This window comes from Formica exsecta, unplaced genomic scaffold (genome assembly GCF_003651465.1).
Source record: "Formica exsecta isolate Colony F162 unplaced genomic scaffold, ASM365146v1 scaffold21, whole genome shotgun sequence".
NCBI lineage: Eukaryota > Metazoa > Arthropoda > Insecta > Hymenoptera > Formicidae > Formica > Formica exsecta.
In genome coordinates, this window is record NW_021849398.1 from 997,829 (window position 1) to 1,018,454 (window position 20,626).

A 20,626-nucleotide genomic window follows, 5' to 3' on the forward strand; every position below is an offset into this window, starting at 1 on the left:
AGAATCGAAATTAATCGTAAAATCAAATTAAAATAATAATATAGCTATTTCCATATTTATCAAAATCCTTTAATATCCCGGCATCTAATATTTCGTTTAAAAAAGTTTTTATATAAGAACGAGATATATTAATAGCTCATATAAAGAATTTTAAGATTTGTGTAGAAAAATATTATAGAACGCTGTTGTGTCCGTGAAGAATAAAATTTGATTTAAATAATAAATGTTATTTAAATAATATATACGTAATAAAAAAATGCGCGTTTTGAAATTAATAAGAATAAATTTTTAGTTTGATATGTATTCAAAGTTCGGGAACAAAAACTCCGACAACTTTGAAGTATAATTAGCTCTTTCGTGACATAATCTAAATTGATAAATAAACTGACAGGGAAGTATGATGCACTGGGAGGTGCCGAATCCGAAAGTGGGTTAAGCTGTCATACTTATGATTAGACAAGTAGTACATTCGGTTAAGGTAACTCAAAAGACGAAAATGCATCTCAAGTTCCTAATTTTTGCATATTTATTTTGAAGATATATGTGTATATTATAAAGATTCTACGTTTATATATATCTTAAATTTTCTGAATTTGTTTGTTTTAATTTAAAAATGAATCAAATTTGTATTTTTATGTATAATTAATTGCAGCTTATCATTATCAATTTATATTTAAATATGACAAAATCGTTCAGTGATATTAATAAACGGTTTAAATAATCAAACAAGCATGCAAAATGAGGATACGATGTAGCGAACAATATTAATGAAATCTCTAGAAAGAAATAAAAAATGTGTTTTAATTAGAATCATAGATGAAAAAAGATAACATTTTATTTATAAACATTATAATTTAAATTTTCAGACGAACGGAATCGCGTAATCAAAAATGGAATCAGACCCTTCGAATTTTTATTCGAAAAGGCCGAATTTCAAACGAGTCTCACGGATGCGCGTTGGGAACCGTCTGGTTTCACATCGGTTTTACGGTGAGAACGGGGAACGCTGGGTATGGGAAACATCGATGATTCCCAGGCGGTGGTAGCGACGTTTCTTTCGCATACACGACGTGAACAGCGAATGTAAACGCGTCGCACGTGCATGTATATTTGAGAAGACCGGCTTGTCCGGTTGTAGCACGAGACAAATGTGTAATGTGAAAACTGCAGACTCATTCGTCGCCAAATCGTTTACGATATACTATCTTGCAAATTTAGACAAATTAAAAAAAAGATAGTATGAATATTATATTACTCTCTCAAACACTGTCGAGATAAAATGCTAGAGCAATGTGATATGTAATTAAGATAAGAAAAATTCCGTGTTACTTATCCTATCTAAATGTTTATTATAGGTATGAGAAATGCATAGCAAATATGTAAAAATAATAAAGATCGAATTGCGAATTAAATTCGCGCAACATGTGAACTTGTACTTTGTCATTGATAAAGTGCATCAATCAGATGGGATATTTGTCTCGTCTCGATCGTCTTTGATTAGCAGTTGCACGTTATCACTGCATCAAAATTAATTACCATCGAGTCATTAATCACATCTTCATTTATGTACCGGTTGACGATGAATAATGAGCCAGGAAAACCATTCTCGTACACATTCGCGCGCTAAACTAACGAGACTCGGTTAATTACAGATTATAAGCTCTCTTCCAAGATTAGAAAACTCTTTTAGTTTTATACACGAAGAAAATTCGAGTCTCGAAACTTTTTGTAGCGGAATTTAATTTATAATAAATTGAATAATAAAAGAGCCCATGAAATGTACCTTATAATTGCCAAACACACACACACACACACACACATGCTATAAATTCTTACAATTTTTAAAATTAATTATTTTCTCGGAATAAAAATAATTGCGAATATTTTTATTATTTAATTTTGCTGGAATTTTTCTTTATAGATTTTTCATACGAGAATTTCCGAACTTCTATACATGTATATAAGATGTTTCCTCCTTTGCTTTGCTGCTTCGATCTTCGGCTAACAAGAACAATAAGCGAGAAGACGCCGCCGCGGGAGTCGGCATTCTCGACCGGTCGCCGAGAATCCTGTCTGGTAGGTTTAGAGAACGACCTTGAGATTCCAAGGTTGTTCCTAGCGCACGAGCTCAGCTTAGACCAACTACTATCTCACGATGTTCGCCTGGTTCTTCTAAACACGTAACTTAGAATGATGTTAACCTCTATCTGTGACGATACGAGCTTATCGAGCTCCTTATCGTCAAATATATTATTAGTGTGTTATTATTGGCACATACAGAGCTCACGAAGACCAAAAAAGAGACAATGGCGTAATATTTTATATTCATGTTTTATCTTCAAGCATATTGCAGGCTGCGAGCAATCAAAATTTGATAAATATATATATTTGACGAAGAAGATTTAATTTAGCACATTAAACTGTAAGAAAATGTTCTTTCGCGAGGATAAATGCATAGAATATATATGAGTAGAATAATATAAGAGCACTTTTAGAGAGAAAGAGGAGAGTAAATACTATCTTAAGAACAATTATTTATTAAATCATTAATTAATTAATTATTATAAGCTTCGTTTTGTTATATCAGTAATTTTAAAAGAAATATTTTTTTTTAAATACGTCGAATAAAATCAATCCGTATTAAAAGCATATTTCGAGAATTTTTCAGGTTTATAAAGAAAAAGGTGAAGAGAGAAAAGATTAACTCGCTTATTATGTATTTCTTATTATAGATCCCGTAGATCGTTTCTTGTCGTATATCTCTTAAGCCATTTCCTGTCACAGCGTAGGCGTGGCCGGGATCATAAAATCAATGTCAGGTTTAAATCGGGATCCAAAAAACGTTTCTAGAGGCAAAGGATTCCGAAATCGTGAGAAGAGAGTCTCATAGTGCGGTTTCGGTACCTATAGCGCTCGTTCTGCCGACTTTCCCATGACGCCGATACAAAAAATAATAAGATTTCGGAGGCGCGACGCAACGGCGAGATTCGAGCGTGAGAAGATGTTGAACTTGGGGCTGAAATCGTCGCTCCGCGTAACAGGCATGTATCACATGCAGGAGCAATTCGCGTCGTGTCCTTTAAAAGGTTCTTTAAACTTTTAGTTGCAAATACCGTATAGACAATGATTATCACTAATGATAATTCTACGCGAGAAAGACAAATCGTGCGCGAAGCTTCGTTCCTGAGATGATTTTTGATGATTCTCTTTTGTCATTTCGTCATTTAAATAATTTTTAAATATCTTACGTATAAATTATTCAAAATCTCAATAGTAATTATTAAAGTACAACCCCTTTATCATCTATGATAAAGCGCGGTTTGCTCTATAAAAACGGTTGGGAGATTTCAATCCTGGAGAGGAAATTTAGAGAAAAGAGAGTTAAATCAGCTTCTATGCAAGGGGTATGTAAGGTTTAAAATCTCATAATACTAACTGTGTTAATTTTTTCTATTGCGGGACGTATCGAATGATACACAAATTCCGAAAGATTACGAAATCTGTCGCGACTTATAATAGATCGTCTAAAATAGGCGTAACAATTCGAGAACATATCTGTACCCTTCGCACGCAGCCACGCAGCGGTATCTCACAAAGATCTCTCTCAAGAGAACGACGTCGCGCGCGCTTCCCGCGTTTTCTCACGAATTCCAGACTCAGGCTGATTCCCACAGGCTGATCACAGCAACGTGGGACAAACCGTCCCTGAGGCCAGCCAAGCGATCTGGTTCGGTAGTAGGCTTGTAGAGGAGCGAAAGAGTTTCGCGACGATTCGCAGCTTGCGTGTTGTTCTTATTTATCGAGTAAATTGAGTTCATTTGGATTTTAAGACAAATTAAAAAAAAAAAAAAAAAGATATAACTTATGTACGGCAACGCATCTATTCTTTTTACACAACGAGACTAGGATATTTCCCGTTATTTTTCTTGAACCGGAGATCGTCATTCGGCGACGATTACAATCGACTACGTCGAGCCGTACAATTAGAAGTCAGAGAGGAATGGATCATGATAAGGGTCAAGTTTTACGACGGGGCATTCAATTCGAAAGGTCGGCGATCTTCGACACGGGGGGTTAAACGGCTTAAAATGACCAGTACTCGGATGGAGAGAGGATGAAAAAGAAAGACGGTGGGAGGAAGATAAAGCAACATCCTGGGACAAGGTTGCCTTTTCTTAAGCCAATTAAATTGTTCCCACGGGATCGCACCGTGGGAGAGTCTCTCCAGGAACGCGAGAACACGAGACTCGGGATTGCCAGGACTTCATCTGCTCTCAGGAAGTCTTCCCGGATCTAAATACTTATTTATTTGAGATTTTCCATTATTTTTCTTATTATATTTTATTAGATACCAACTAATTAATTAATTGTTTATTGGTGCATTCCTTTAAAATCCCTTTAAATTATTATTGAATAATAAATTAATAAATTTTTTAATATATCTTATCTTTTAAATATATAAATATTTTAAATAAATAAATATTGTCAGCTAAATACTGTATGAATATTTTGTGAAATATAAAAATATAGCTTGTAAGCATATGGAGTATAGTTATAAATACGTACTATTTATTCACGAAATATTCAAGAAATAATTAAAAAAGTTAAACTTATATTAGTGCGTAGTTTTATACATATGCTATTAACAGAGTCTATAATTAAAAAAATATTATTTTTTTCTCTCGAAAGATATGTTGTTTTGTTAATTTTATTAAATATTTTTTTAATATGTTAAATGGACATGTTTCCCAAGAAAGTATGTAACTGTATCTCTTTTATATTTTTTTAAATCCTGCAGTTTCTGTATTCATGAAACAGATATGCATGTGTGCATTCTTGTTACATTTTACTACGTGAGGGAATGCCATTCTTGGCAGGCATTTAAAAATAATCTATCGGATCGTGCGACTCGATCGACCGAAGAAAATCATTTACTATTCTTACCGCGACCCTCGTCTCTCTCTGTGCTGGTTCCTCTCTTCCTTTCTACCTCATTCTTTTTTTTTTTTTTTTTTTTTCNNTTTTTTTACGTGGCTATACCGAGGCACACATGAAGGAAGGGAAGGAGTCGCCCGCGTGAGAACTTGAAGAGGGCTCGTGGGAAAACCACGAAGGCGCGTGGCGCTTCTGCTACCAGGGCATCATGAGAGTCCAGCAAGTACCGTGAGTACTCTCGATGCTTTTTATGTATCACTCACCCCCTTACTTACGATCTGTAATCGAGCAGGTGAAATTAAATGGATAGATGGACGATAAAAAATATATTCAATTTAGAAAGACGAAAATATCTGAATCTTTCGATCAATTTAATATTTAAAAAAATTTTTGCTTTCTTGCTTGCACATATCAAGATAAGGATAACATTTCATTATGTATATTAATCACATAATTATTATTTATGCATGTAGTATTTCTATATATTAAATTTCATGAGATATGTGTAATTATCATATATCATAAAATCAAATGTATGAGGAAATACGATTTTACTATAAGTTGATATGCTGGGCTTTAACATTAATTAAAGGTAATCTGCATGCATTTGCAAGATTTCTTTCTCTCTCTCTCTAATTTACATTACATTTTTAATTCCAATGTTCCCTTAACTTAGAAGCTTGTGAAATTGATATTCGAAATTGATGTTTTTTTTTTTTAATATTTGATAGATTTTAATGTAATTATAAAATACAGTAGAACTATTTATGATTATATTTGTCTTGAACATTCAATATGAAGAGAAAGAGATATTTTTATTTTATTTTTATAATAGAGAGTCATTGATAAAAAAATAAATAAATATAAAATATAAAAAATTTTCTTTCCTAAAATGTTCTTTTACATTAGGATCAGCTAAATAAAAAATTGGAATAAAAATAGTATCTTACTTTTACTATTCATTTTTGATCACAGTATATATAAAATCAATTAAATATGAAAATTTTACCGATGCATCGATATTTTAGTGCAATATAACTACTAATATATTTTAGTATAATCAAAGTGACGAATATCAATAATTACAAGTATGATTAAAATCAATAATTTTAGATAAATTCTTTTTCTACTTTCTTTTTTACTTTTTAAATACGCAGTTCGACGAAAGATGTTCCAATATTTTTCAACGGATATCTCGTATATTCCAATGAGCAGGACAGCAGGACAAACAGAAGGTTCCGAAATCTTCCACAGGACGGATGACAACTCTTAATAATAATATGATGTAATTTGTGATCGATTAATAGCTCGATTTAAGTAAAAAATTGCGCTAACGATCGCTGCTCATTATACTGCTGTGTAATTCATTGAGAGGCGTGAAAAAGCATTGTAAATATAAATTAGTATAAGATTTTCTATCAGGCTAGCAGAAACATCAAAGTGGTCCACGAAATGCGACCTTGGCCAGGCCCTAAATACCTGAAGAAAACGATAGGGTTACCCCAAGAACCGTTATAAGAGGCGCTTTTATAAGCGGGTTTCATTTTTCTTTCTTATGCATTTAATACATTTGCATTAGCACATGTTATTTACATATAAATGCAGATGTATATCAAGTTATACTCTTTTTTTACATCACATACATATCTTTATCTATATTTTTTATTTTATCATACAGCATTTGCCATGCATTCTCATAAAAGTTTACAAAAAAAAATCGAACTATTGGTTACTATTCACGAGTAAAGAAGCGATTGCATTTTTAATCGACCAATACAGATTTATTCGTTTACGGCGAATATTTAAAATTGTTGATAAATGAATAAAATTCTTATAACTACAAGTTATAATTCTTATTCGAGAACATACGATATTTTACATAACACTCTTTGCACTGCACTATATGTCGGAATCAGAAGCATGCGCTAACGGAAATTTTACAGGCTCCTTCTATCAGGTACGCATGTCGTCGAGAAAGCAGCGGCGTCTAAAATTCGCCCACGCATATTGCAACGTAGTCGTGTGAGTCCGAAATATTATTTGTTTTGAATCGGTTACATCTTGTTAAGAGTTACGTCTAATATTAAAACGCATCAATAATGACATCGTTAATGACATGTTTAGGACTGAATCGAGGCGTGAAGAACGTTGTAAACACGAATTAATCGAACACCCAGTATCAGGAGGCCAGAAAATCCTAAGAACATCGTGCGAAAAGAGATACGATGCATGTCAAAGGAGAAGTAAATTTTCGTCGGTAGCTGACCGGGATTCTTACTCTTCGAGGATTCTGTTGCTAATTGATCTCATTATTTGCTTTCTTACTTATTACTTATATTATGTCATTACACGAGAACAAAGCAATGTAAAAAAAAGAAAAACCAAAAAGATCAAATTTTGCAACTGCGTTATGTTTAAACATAAAGAGGGAAACAAACATGTATTTAGAAAGATTTTTTTTTTTTTTTATTTAGGAACGTTAATACGGCTTATTTTGCTAACATCTGGTTGCTGCGCCACTCGCGTATATTGATTGTTTAATCGCGGCTCGTGATTTGTCCATATTTTTCGAATATATTATTTCGATTAATTTACTTATTTTTAGAGACTATGCTAACAATTTATTTATTTTGGATTTCTCGTATAATAAGACATTAATTTAATTTAATTTAATTGTATCTTTGATACGTAATGATGTATTATAGAAATATATACAGAAAACGAAAATAAAAATATCCGATAGTAGCTTCCACATGGCTGCCAAAAATTTGCTCCAAGAGATAAGTTTGACATCTTTTAACGAATATTAGCAAATATAAGCCTCGAACTATCTTCTATCTGAAGAAAGCCACGGAAGAAAACACGTAAGAATCAAGATTCCAAAGAAATCTTTTTTTTTTTTTAGAATTATCAAGCTTTCGTTACGAGAATACAAGTTTCATCTTTCACCCTCTAAGATGTATGTAGATGCGATAATTCTTTGACAGAATTAAAAGAGGACAAGTGGTAAAGAAGCAGAGAGAAAAAAAGAGATGTTTCGAACTCTGTATTAAATGCATTAGATGTTGAAAAGAATATAATATATCTGAGATATATTTCAAATTGTGTTTTTGATGTTATTTAATTCGAATAATTATGTTATTTAATTAAAATTTAGTTACATAATTCTGCAGGCATTTATATGCTTCATAACAAGCTAGATATATATATGTATGTCTGAACAAAAGTTGATTCTCCTATCTTAAAATTACATTATGCAATTAAAGAATATAATGATTAAAGAATAAACATTTTTGTTATTTTACGCACTGAGTAATTACGAAAGTGTAATTAATCGGATTACTTAATAACTTTCCTGCGAATGCCTGCGCACCAAGAAGCTTCTTAGCTCCGAATGATTCCCTAGTAACCCTGAGAAGATTCGATCTCTCTTTGAAGCTGCTTTCTCACGCCCGTGGGACTCGTCCTTCGATTCCCACGAGCCTAACGGACGAGGCTTTGCCTTTCCATGAAAAAAAGGAAAAAAAATACAGGGAGGAAGATCCATAGTATCTTCCAAGAACTTTGACACCTTGGATTTTTCAGCGATTGCGAATAGGTAGGTAGATGAACCCGTCTTATGATGAACCCTTCGGGATACTCTTAAAAAAAATTATGGATAAAACTTTTTAATCCTCTTTTATTTCAAAAAGATCAAATACAGTAAGATGAAATAATAAGAATGATAAGAGAAACTGTTTATTAGTCGACAATTTATATTGAGCCTTTAAACACAGATTATTCTTTATGACGTCTAATATAGATCATACTGTATAATGTCTGTGAAATAAATACATTTTTCTCTAATATTTCAATAATTAATAATCACAAATTTAATTTGGGAATAATATTTTCCTTCCATAATACTTTTATCATGATTTCTTATTAGGCAAAGATTCGCAATTATATTTTAATATTATAGTTAGATATTTTCTAGACAAATCTCCAGATTTACAAAAAATTTCGATCTTATCCGTTCAGATACGGCGACATGATTATATTTCGCGCTTTAATTCACGAGAAGCTGCTTCTTTAAAGCATTAATACTCTCGTCGCATGATATATTTTTTACGATGTAAAAAGATAGATGAGTTTCTCAGGGAACTTTTATATGCAAATAAATTTGAAATATACGTAATTCGAGAAATGTTGAAAATAGCCTTTTCCACTTTTAAGAGATTTTTCGAGAAGAAAGAATTCAAGGTATTCTATCGCTTTATAACGTGGATTATTTTGACGCGACATCGAGCCCAGTCTTCCTCGTCGTGTTGGGAATTATCGACACGAAATTCTACGGGTTCAAAGGTCCTCGTCTATATACCGCGCGCGGAGGGAAGATCGCGAAGGAGGATCCGAGGTTGGAACCCTCTCACGACCCCTCGGCCATATCGGAGGACGCCTCCGTCGAGGACGCTGCGATTCTGCCTCGAGCGTGAGAACGATTCTCGCCCACGGTCAAATTCTGTTGATCGAGTATTAGGGTGTCAGAGTTCCGCAGGAAGAAACTTAAGACGCGCTTGAAGGGAAGCTGAAGATACGGGGGTGAGAGGGAGGAAGCTCGTATTTAAATAAATAAAATACGAATACAGCAGAAAACGCTGAACAAAAATTCAACATCTCGCACCGGCCCCTACGATATTTTATTATATTTTGTAATCGACAAATTTAATAAAAGGTTAAAAAAATTGATTAATTATAATTACTAATAACACATGCATATATATTACACAGTTTAAGATATTAAGTTTTATTTAAATTATATATAATGATCTTTTGTGTGTGTGTAAGTTCGAATTATAATAATAATATGAAACGAGTGAAAGAAATAATAATGCTTTTATTTTTCATTATCGTATTTTTTTCAAATTATAATTAGCCATATAAATTTATAAATAAATATATATTTAAGATTAACTTTTTCATATTTTTTTATATGTATATCTTTTTTATTTTGCAGATACGATATTAATGGATATATATGAACGAACGACGGGAAGTGATGAGACAAAAAAGGCTATTATTCTTACATTAGAATACATAGGCGGTCCTGAAGGGAGGCGGATCACGTTACCCCTAGGATAACACCATGAATAGAGTTCCTTAATTAAAGACCAGGATAGTATGGAATTCGAAGAAGCATCCTCGCAATCTCCTAAGCAAATCCTCACGAATAATTTTATATTCAAAAGATTATCTCTCTCAAACCGCGTCATCATTAGAATATTAATAATTAAAAAATGTGTAGCAACAAATAATATAAGATATCTCCGAAGCAGAGACACCTTAGCTTCAATTCGATTATACAATACGGAACAAATTTAAATAAGAGAAATATTAATACACATTTAGAAATTATTTTATTTTGTTTATATATTATTTTATTTTATGTGCAATTTTTTTATTTATTAAGAATTGAGAGAATTATCATAATTTATACAAAATGCTTCGATAAGAAAAAAAATACTTGAAAAAGGAACGACGGATTGCGCGAATTTCACAGAGGTTTGTAATTAACGGATTATATTTTACAGAACCATGTTGTTTAATATAGGGTTTATAGAGATGAAAGAATTGATCTTTCTAATCGAGTTGATCTACTTAGATATCAGGAAGATAGGACGATCAAAGAGGACATGAATGCCCTTCTCGTAGGATGCCGATGTTTTTATTGCCAATCTTTGTTTATATAGGTACATATAATCAATAAGTCTCATTTAGCTTGTTTCTTCTATTAATATCAGGATTATTTAACAACCCGAATTTTTCAATTAAAGATTCAAAGTGCTGTGAATGCTTATATCAATATATGGATACACGTGGCTTCAGGTATGCCTTAACACGTCAAATTAAATACATTTGGAACGCATTGTGCTTAGATATGTGCGTTATCGTAAAGATAAATATTAGGTCACACGGTCACAAGACTCCGACATTTAACTACTACGTGTCGTTCGAACTGTTTGATGAGGATAATATAGAGGGTAAGAAGTGGCACAGGGGTTGAACACGTGGGCGCCAGAGCGAGGAGTGTAATGAGAAAAAAGGCCTACCGTGTGACCTTTTCCATCAGAGATGCATGCGACGTAAGAAGTTTCCGCCTGAGCTTTCTCGATAGGGTTGGCTCAATTAATCTCGAAAGGGTGGTCTGATCGAGTGTCGATCTACCATTGCCTATTTTCCGTCTTTAATGAGTAATGTATACGCATCTTTTTAGCATGTTGAATATATTTTGTCTAAACGTGGAAACTATCAATCGTACTATTTTCTTTTCCATTTATTCTAGAACATGAATAGATTCAAATTGATTCTGTCGATATGCCGGAATTCTTTTTCTCGAAGAAAGACAATTTGTTGAAATCTCTCTCGAAGAACAAAACGATTTTGTCTCTGACAGAAACATTTTGTTTTGTCTGACAGAAAAATGAAAGATATTTTTGCTTAAAATGGAAACTTTTTTATTATCTGTCAAGAAGTTTCGGTGATATTTGGAAGCATGTTTTCTTAAAGCATATTGTTTAATCATGCTTTATATAACACTTTATTACGCTTTGAGTGTTTAACATTTTTATAAAAATTAAATATTTATATCTAAAAAATTTTTATTAAAAACTGAATGACTTCCGAATTCACGGCATTTTCAAATTAGATATATCGTGTCTAGATATTTACATCATGACTATTACTTCTAAAAAGAATTAGCAATGTTATCATCAAAAATAAGAGATAAAATAAATGATGTTACTTTCTATAAATTTTATATTTTACTTTAATGGAGGGATCAGACAACTATCAAACTATTCATTATAAAATTGTCGATTTATCTCAGAACCAACAGTCACAATGCGTGAATATCTACATATGATGTATCTGGCTCTAAATAATCGCTAGTGAAGGCATTTTTGACATCTTCTGTACATTGCTCGAGAAGATGATACACGTGTGAAAAAGAATAAGTGGCTTGGGGATAAGCAGTCTTCCACACATGAAGCAGAGCAACAGAAGACACGAAGAGGATTATCTTCTTGTTGTAGATTGCGTCATGTGAATCGTATGGGGTGGAAGAAGGGTCGCGGCATCGCGAGCGCTCTGAAAAGGGTCTAACTTTCTAAGCTCGCACGAATTTCTGCGGATCAAGGCAGCAGGATGTGAAGATCAGGAGGCTCGGTAGGATCTAATACATATGTGTGTATGGAAATCAAAGTCTCTTAAAGTAAAATCTTTCTCTTGTGAAATTATATATATGTATAAAAAAATATAAACATGTAATATTAACAAATTAAACCAACGTGCGTAATTAGAAAAAAATGGAACAGTAAAAATCAGATCAATTATTTGAATTATTTTAAAATATTGAAAATATTGAAAAATAAAATAATAACGTTCTTATAAATATAATATTTATCGTTAATATTTAAAAATATATCAATAAATTTATTTTGCATTAAAGTAAATATAATAAAAAATATAATAAATATTTATCGTTTAATTTCAATAATAATAATTAAATCGCTGTATGTCTGAAGCAATTAGTCAGCAACAATTATCGTCTAGTTTACAGAATTAATTGAGAGCAGTTTAGGGCGTCCTGCAAAATGTTCAATCGAAATCAATTCGCATCCTTTGCTCTTATTAGAAAGACATAAGAGGGCCGTAGCCTCAAAGGGTTCTAGATGATCCAGAAAGTTATCAGGATAGCAACGTTAGTCAGGAGTTTCGCTCACGCGGCGCCGCCAAGAAGGCAATTGGGGTGGGCTCAAAGGGTTAATGTGACAAAGGCTTATATCTCTTGAGGTCAAAGGTCTTTCATGCCATCCAACCCGCGAAAATTTCACACAATGCAACGGTATACAACTCTCTTGGTTTCCCGATAACCTCTGACTTCTCCTGGCTCTCTGACTTTGCTTGTTTATACTTTAACCCGCGCTCCGTTAAGGAGATAGCATCCAATGAATTTTAATTTAATTGCTTTATTTTAACAATTTATTATAAGATATTTCACACCGATATTTTATATATCAGAATATATCGATTTATATGTAAAAAATACATAGAAATAATATATAAAATCATACAAAGTTCTATTTGAAAGAAACTGATAATTTTAGAGGTTTGAAAACTACGATATTGAGAAAGAAGTATTGTCAACCATAAAATGCAAACATTATCCTCAGACATATTCCTGTACTATTAGAAATAACGGAGATATCGATAATTGTCACGATAAAAAGAGAGAGCATTTCAATTCAAAAAATCAAGAAATAATATTTCTGTTTTAACCGATCTATTCTTTATCTGTGTGTATTTTGTCTCAACAAGTAAATAAAACTCAAATTACTTGTATGCAGCATAATTTTCATAACTGAATTATGACATTATAAAATAATGAGAATATATATTTGTGTGTAACATATATTTTTGAAGATATATTAGTCATATGAACATTATTATGATTTCGACATTAATTAATTGTATTACTTATCGGGTTAGAGGCAGCAGATTTAGCGAATGTTGGTTGAATTTTAAGCACACATGTGCGCATTCGCGAGTTCCGCAATGCGCAAACGACGCTCGCGGGACCGAAAAGCTCGTACACTTATGAAAATGCATCGTGCATTAGTCGACGATAAATTTGCACGGGTCAGGAAAACGAGTGCAACATAGTATATAACGCGCAATGCTCTGCATCGTAATTAATATCTGCGCGCGAATATATGCGAACATACTGTCTGATTATGTAGTGAGGTAAATCTAGTTTACTGACAGTTGAATGAGAAAATGTGGCAATCAATGAGATCTGGTAGTATTTTAATTTTACTGTTGTAGAGATATTCACACACACACATCAAGTATTGTTTTACATATTTGGTTTATTTGATATACTAAATAAAATAATACAACTTTTCAAGTAGCAATATATGAAATGATTACCGAAATACTTGACAAAGAATGTTCTTCGAAAAGAATGATAAACATTGACAACATCATATTAATTTGCAATTCATGAACACATTGGTAGATGCGTTAAATTATATTAAGTAAATATACTCTGAGAGTTTATTATATGTTCCAACGTAAACAATTTGAGAGTAATGTAATTAAGTGAGACACTTAATTACATTAACGCCCACGCCGTGAAAACGAAATGCAATTTCTGGTGAATGTGATATATGAACGACATTATAAAATTAATTGTACACAGAAAATAGGAACTCCGCTTTGTCATCTGTTAATTAAATATACGATTAAATATACGATATTCACTGTAGGAATTTTTTTATATTTGTATATATCTCTTTGAAATTAACTTACGTCTTACGTTATCCAAGATCAATCACATTTATTTGTCGCGATATATTGGCGTTTATTTAATGATTTATGATTTGTACTCTCAATTTTTAACACGCTGATCGAGAATAAAATATGCGTCTCATTGATATGTTATGCTAACAATTAACTTAATTAATATTAATTAATATTAATGCAATTAATAATTAAGTTTATATGTGTTATCGTACAAATTGCAAGTTACATTACTTGTCATATTTATAAAATGTTATAAAATATTTAAAATAGTGAGAGAAAGTCTAAACTTTTAATATTTCACTTTTAATTCATTGATTCAGCTCATTCCATTCTCCTTTTGAAAGGAGAGACCCGCACAGATATTAGAAGTAAACAGAATTGATGTAAGCACACACAGGCCTGATAGAAAAGCGAAAGCGTTTTTTAAAGGTCAAGTTATCAGGACAGCATGTTACGTATGGAAATTTCAAATGATGCAAGAGTAGAATAGACTTAGCTCGTGTTCGATGAAACATCGATCGTTTAGTTGAGCATCAGGATTTCATCTTGTCAGGGGAACGAGAAGCACGTCATCGCACGTACACCAGGGTAGTACTTATTTAGAGTTTTATAAGTATCGATATTAATTTATAATTATAAAAGTATCAGATGGTTAGGAAAGCGAAGATGGTCACAAGGATATTATAAACTTAAAGATAAAGAAAAAATTAGTAATGTCATAATTTTTCCGACAAGTAATTATCTATTTAATATCGTTGTTTGCTTCGACGATATTTTAATATAAGAAGCAGTGGATTTAAATATCTTAAAAAGATTCTTTGCATTTAATCATATCGCCGAAAATAGTTTAATAAAAATGACATTGAAGGGTACATTATGTGCCTCCCTTTGTATAAATTACAGAATCGACAATGTACTCGAATACAATTACGAAAGACGGGGGAGTACTCTCGGATATCTGATTGCCTGATAAGTCTCAATTTATAAATAAATCATTCCCGAGAGGAACAAGACACCTTTCCGTAGAAGCAACGAGCGGCCTTCACATTAGTGAAAAAGACAAGACAATAGACAATAAGGTTTGATGAACGACCGATCAAGGCCGTTTCCCATGGTTGGGACGAATGGGTCGACGACCGGCATCACAAAGTTCATAAAAGACCACATGGGATCCTTCGTCCTCAGTTTCTCAGCAGTTCTCGAGCTGTCTGGATCGTCTCTTGTATTGAATGTATATTTACGCGCGATATAATTTCACTATTTATGCCTTTATCGGACTTTAGACGTTACGTTTGTTTATGTGATTTATACATATAATTTCTGTGATATAATTGACGAAAAATATTGTGGCAATTTGAACATCACTGTTGTTTCTTTTAATTTTTACTAAAAAGGACGTAATTTTTTAAAATTGTGCTGTTTATATTTTTTACTTATTATTACAGAATGTTTCATAATATATGTATATGGGTAAAATTTTACCCATACAGAAAATTAAGAATAGCGTATGAGAATAATAGAAAAAATTTTGTATAACTATTTATCCTATCTGATTGTGTTTTGTGTGTTATGTCGAATTCTGTATCATCCACTTGTCTTTACATAAAATATTCAAAATTCCTATTGTCTTTTTCTCAAATACAAATCAGCAAACATGTCATCATTGACTTTTCATTGACTATTTCAATCAAATTACTGAAATATGAGAATTATTGAAACACAAAAAAATCAATAACTTCGAAACAGAGTCAGATAGGATAGATAATTATATAAAAATCTTTTATTATTTTTTATTATATTAAATTTATCTCTGAAGTTATAAATATCAGAAAACATCCTATATATTATAAGTATTATATATATATTGCAAACATATACACACACTATAATGCATAGCAAATAAAGCTTAATTTGTGCGATAAAAACTTTATAAATAGAAATCTCTTATCGCGTACGCATTATGATATATGAAAACTTGATGACACAATCGATCGGTGATAGCTTATCACGCGCCAATAGTATTGGTTTTTGTACAGCATGCATTGTGTAAAAATTACTTACCCAACGGATGATTAGATTGCAGATTGTAATCATCGACTTGTAACGTGCTATTCGGTCCTGTCCTGGTGAATCTAACTACGTGATATTGGTTGTCGTTAACTTTCACGCCAACCTCGCCGATTGGATGATCATTGGTGCCCATGTTATAAACCGCAAAAACATTACCTTCCACCTATGTGACAATCATAAATTATAACGTAATTCTTAGTTACCCTTGATTTATACACATAATTTATCGAAATAGAAAATTATATACATATTGAATCAACAAAATTGATAAATTAAAAAATGCGCTTAATTAATATTAAAATATAATATTTTGATTAATATATTCTTATACTAAGATTAAAGTAAAATACCAATTATATATTATATCGTGTACTAACAATTTCTATTTCGAGATAATCATTACTCGATGCAGATTCTATCCTAAGCAGTACGGCATCATTAACGCCGGTGACGAAACCCAAGGCCACGGTGTCCCTCTTCATTTCCGGCCGACGATCAGGCGGGAAAGTATATGTGATAATTCCTCTTCCGGCCCCAAATTCGTAAGCGATAGCCTCTGCAAAAAGAACATTTTGATAATTTTAATTAAGATAGTACCTTTCGTCTGTTACATTATAAACTTTAATATCTGAGAAGCTATTTTCTCTCCAATATAATACTTTATATTGCGCTGTCGATTAAACTATCTTACTTTTTATTCAATTCAGAAAAAAAACTTTTATATTTATCGAATTTTATTAATATTTATATGTATAACCGCAATTTTCCAAGAAAGTATTTTCCTCCCGGCAAAAAAATCGATTTTATCCAAACGTAAACTAGTTTTACAATCTTGTAATATTTATTATATTACGGAATAATTCGACAATAACATTAGTAACTTTAATAAATATATAAATAACGTTATTATGTCGTAAAATATATATGTACATATATACACTCATATGTGGTAAATATTATTGAAAAATAATAAAATAAACGAGAAATTATTCATCGTATTTATACAAAAGATGGAAAATCTTTTTTGTGGAATTTTATAAGAGTATATAAAGTTAGATATAGAAAAGATATACATGGTATCTTTAGTAATCGGATATTGAAGCTAGTTATTAATATAATAAAACAATTAATATAACATTGTAAACAAACACAACTGAGTAACTAATTTTTTAAATTATTTTCTATTTTATAAAAATTAAAATAGATATTTATATGTGCATATTACATTCGTAAAAACTTTTTTTTCTTTTAAGTTTGCAAAATTATCAATTATGTCATTAGAATTCATTTGCATTTCATTATAATCAATCAATCTTTTTTGCAGATAAGCTTTTTGAGCCTCGATGTTACATGCGTTATAGCTTTATTTAATTTAGAGAAACAATTTTTTATCTTTTTATTCTTTCATATTAATACATATTAATGTAATTAATATATATTCTATTTAAATCGAGATAAAGTCGCAAAGAGCACTATTCTCTTTTGTAATAATTGTCACGAGTCATTGCGAAATCTGAGCTGGTTTTTAATACGCTTACAGATAAGTGCGATTCTATTAACAATAAAATAAAGAGACTAGCGTAAACCCTTTATTTTGTTTTTTTACCATCATTACAGGTCGGTCCAGTGAAACTCGTCATGTCGCAATCGCATGTATAACTATTCCATTGCTGTACGCATGTGCCATGATTGGCGCAGAGATCATGCGTGCATTTCTTGCCCGGATGTAAGTTGGTATAAATGTCACACCCGGATGTGACGAGCGAACTCGGTACGACGGCATCGGTAATGAGATCGGTGCTTTCCCCACTAAGATCCAACGACGCCAGACATCCTTCGAATCCGTGACGGCTGATAATCTGCTTCGGCAATTGGCCGTACTGCATTTTTTCCACTCCGCCTTAAAGAAAATAAAAAAGAGATATTAATTCTTCTTGACGTAACTCTTTTAATTTCAGAGATAAGGATTCAGAGAAATAAAAATTCAAAATACAGACATAATGGAACAACGACACAAACGTAAAATGAAATCGAAACGTAATAAAGTAAAATCGAAATCATTTCTCTTGCAAACTCGCAGCCTCGTGATATCCGCGGATTCTCTCGCAATCGCGGCTGCTCGACGGACCGAGACGACCGCACGTCCGGTCGCCGCCATAAATCCTGCGGGATCGCCGTCGACCGAAAATTATTTTGACGGCCGTCCGTCCGTTGGTTACACATTATACTCTGTATATGCGCGTGCAGTCTCGTTTCGAAACGAGACTGCGTGGCTAATTGGCTTGTATGCAATTTCGAGGTTTTTCGACCAGCACGATGATATGTAAGAGATATTTTTTGGACCAAACTGTAAAGATTTTCTATTTTCAAAGAATTGTTCAGAAAAACTTGATTTTAAAAATTTATCAGATACGATATATTAACATAGATGATGAGAAAAATCGAAATTGTTTGTGCTGGTACACATCTGTAGAAAAGATAAAATCTACACACACACAATCAATTATATTCTGAATATAACAATAACAAAGCAAACTATTCGAGAGAATGCCTTTCAAGATATTTTGTGTTATATATCAGAAAATATACCGGGATAAAATATATAAAATATTATATCGTAAAGTAATATTTTCTCTCCGAGCTTATAATATTTTTCTATACAGACAAAAAAATTTATTTACGTAAAGAATAAAAAAGATAATACGGCTTTATTTAAAAAAATTTCAATGATTTTAAAATTTTGTTAACTGTATAAACAAATTCTTAAAACAAATTGGCAGTAACTTGAAACAAATTCTAATTAATCATGAAATTCTTTTTGAAGAAAATTATTTTTTTTCTGGGACATGTTCTCGTATTATTTATCACAAAATTTTCGTTTTCGTCGATTATAAAATTATTAACGAACTTCAAAATGTCCATATAATGCATTTTATATAAACATTATATCTGTAGAAGTATTAAGGTATCTTAGCAAGACGATGTTTTTTTTTTTAAATTATGGTTAACTGCAATTTCGAATTTTGGCTGACAATTTATGATCTCCTGCGATAGATCTCGCACTGCGTGAACGCGGTTTTGCAATTATGATTGAAGAATAATTGATAGTTGATTTGCTAATTTATGCTAGTCCGACGGTGACCGATAGATTTATTAATGAATTAAGCAATGGGAATGGTATGATATGGATCTAATTAATGATGATATATATCAGCTATGCTGATTTCGCAACTGAATTACAAATTAGTATAGTTAGTATCGTTAGTATCGTATCGCGCTAATATCGTTCAGATATACACTCAGGTTGTATCGATTTGATATGCTGATGAGATTGGAAATGCAAGTATCTGTGTTAAACGTTGGTTTATAAGTCGATATCATAACTTATGTAAAATCGTGATTTATGATTCTCGCCGAAATATCTTACATTCTTAAAATTAATCCGTGCACATGTCTTGTTGCATCTACTAAAAACATCATGCATTTTATCACCGTAGTTGCGACATGTCTTTCGTAAGCGCCGCGAATAGTTTTAACAGATAACAGAATAATTCTATAGATGTGACTATTACAAAGATAAAATCGACTATCGCTCTACACGGATCTTTTACGTTTTACGTCATTACTTGTTGATTATTTGAAGAGCTACTCGTTTATATACAAACGACGTAATAATTGTCGTACGATGTCTTCGCGCAGTTTATTCTACGGCTGTAGCCTTCGAATTAATTGCGCACTGGCGTCAAAAGCGCAAAGAATTCCATTAATAAATAATCCTTTGTCAAATGGATTGGCAATGAAGAATAGAACGATTGAAGTCACGCGTTAGCGTGACAAAAGAAACACATCGCATTAAAAAAAGTGATATTTCTACGAATAACATAATATTTAGTTAAGCAGCTGATTAATTTTCCCTTGTCGTCGACAGTATTCAGAAATTCATAGAAATGATTAATTGCAAAAACAGAGTGCTATAAAAAATAATTGATAATCAAAATATATAAGTATGATTTTAAAATAAATATAAATAAGTAACTGAGATATACATATATAGCTGGTTAATATGTACATATTACATCTCGCTACATAGTATATCTCGCTATGTATAAGGCATCATGCAGGAAATAATTAATGACAATAGAAAACTTTATTTTTTTCATTTACATAAGCATATTTAAAAAACCTATACGTGTGTGAGCGTCAGTTAGAACAAGGTCAATCAATATCTACAACTCTACAATGTATGTACATCAAGGTCGAGATTATTGGAAAAAGGTTG

The 20,626-nt window shown here is 31.9% G+C and overlaps 1 protein-coding gene across 1 annotated transcript in view; it reads right to left on the reverse strand.

Annotated features, from left to right (window-relative positions):
• Positions 1 to 20,626, reverse strand: part of LOC115234837 (neurexin-3b) — a 216,918-nt gene that overhangs the window by 6,540 nt on the left and 189,752 nt on the right. The window contains exons 18-20 of the mRNA XM_029806185.1: positions 17,954 to 18,247; positions 16,725 to 16,903; positions 16,339 to 16,510 (exon numbers count right to left, since the gene is read on the reverse strand). Of these exons, the coding sequence (XP_029662045.1) occupies positions 16,339 to 16,510; positions 16,725 to 16,903; positions 17,954 to 18,247 (645 nt within the window). The remainder of the gene's footprint in view (positions 1 to 16,338; positions 16,511 to 16,724; positions 16,904 to 17,953; positions 18,248 to 20,626) is intronic.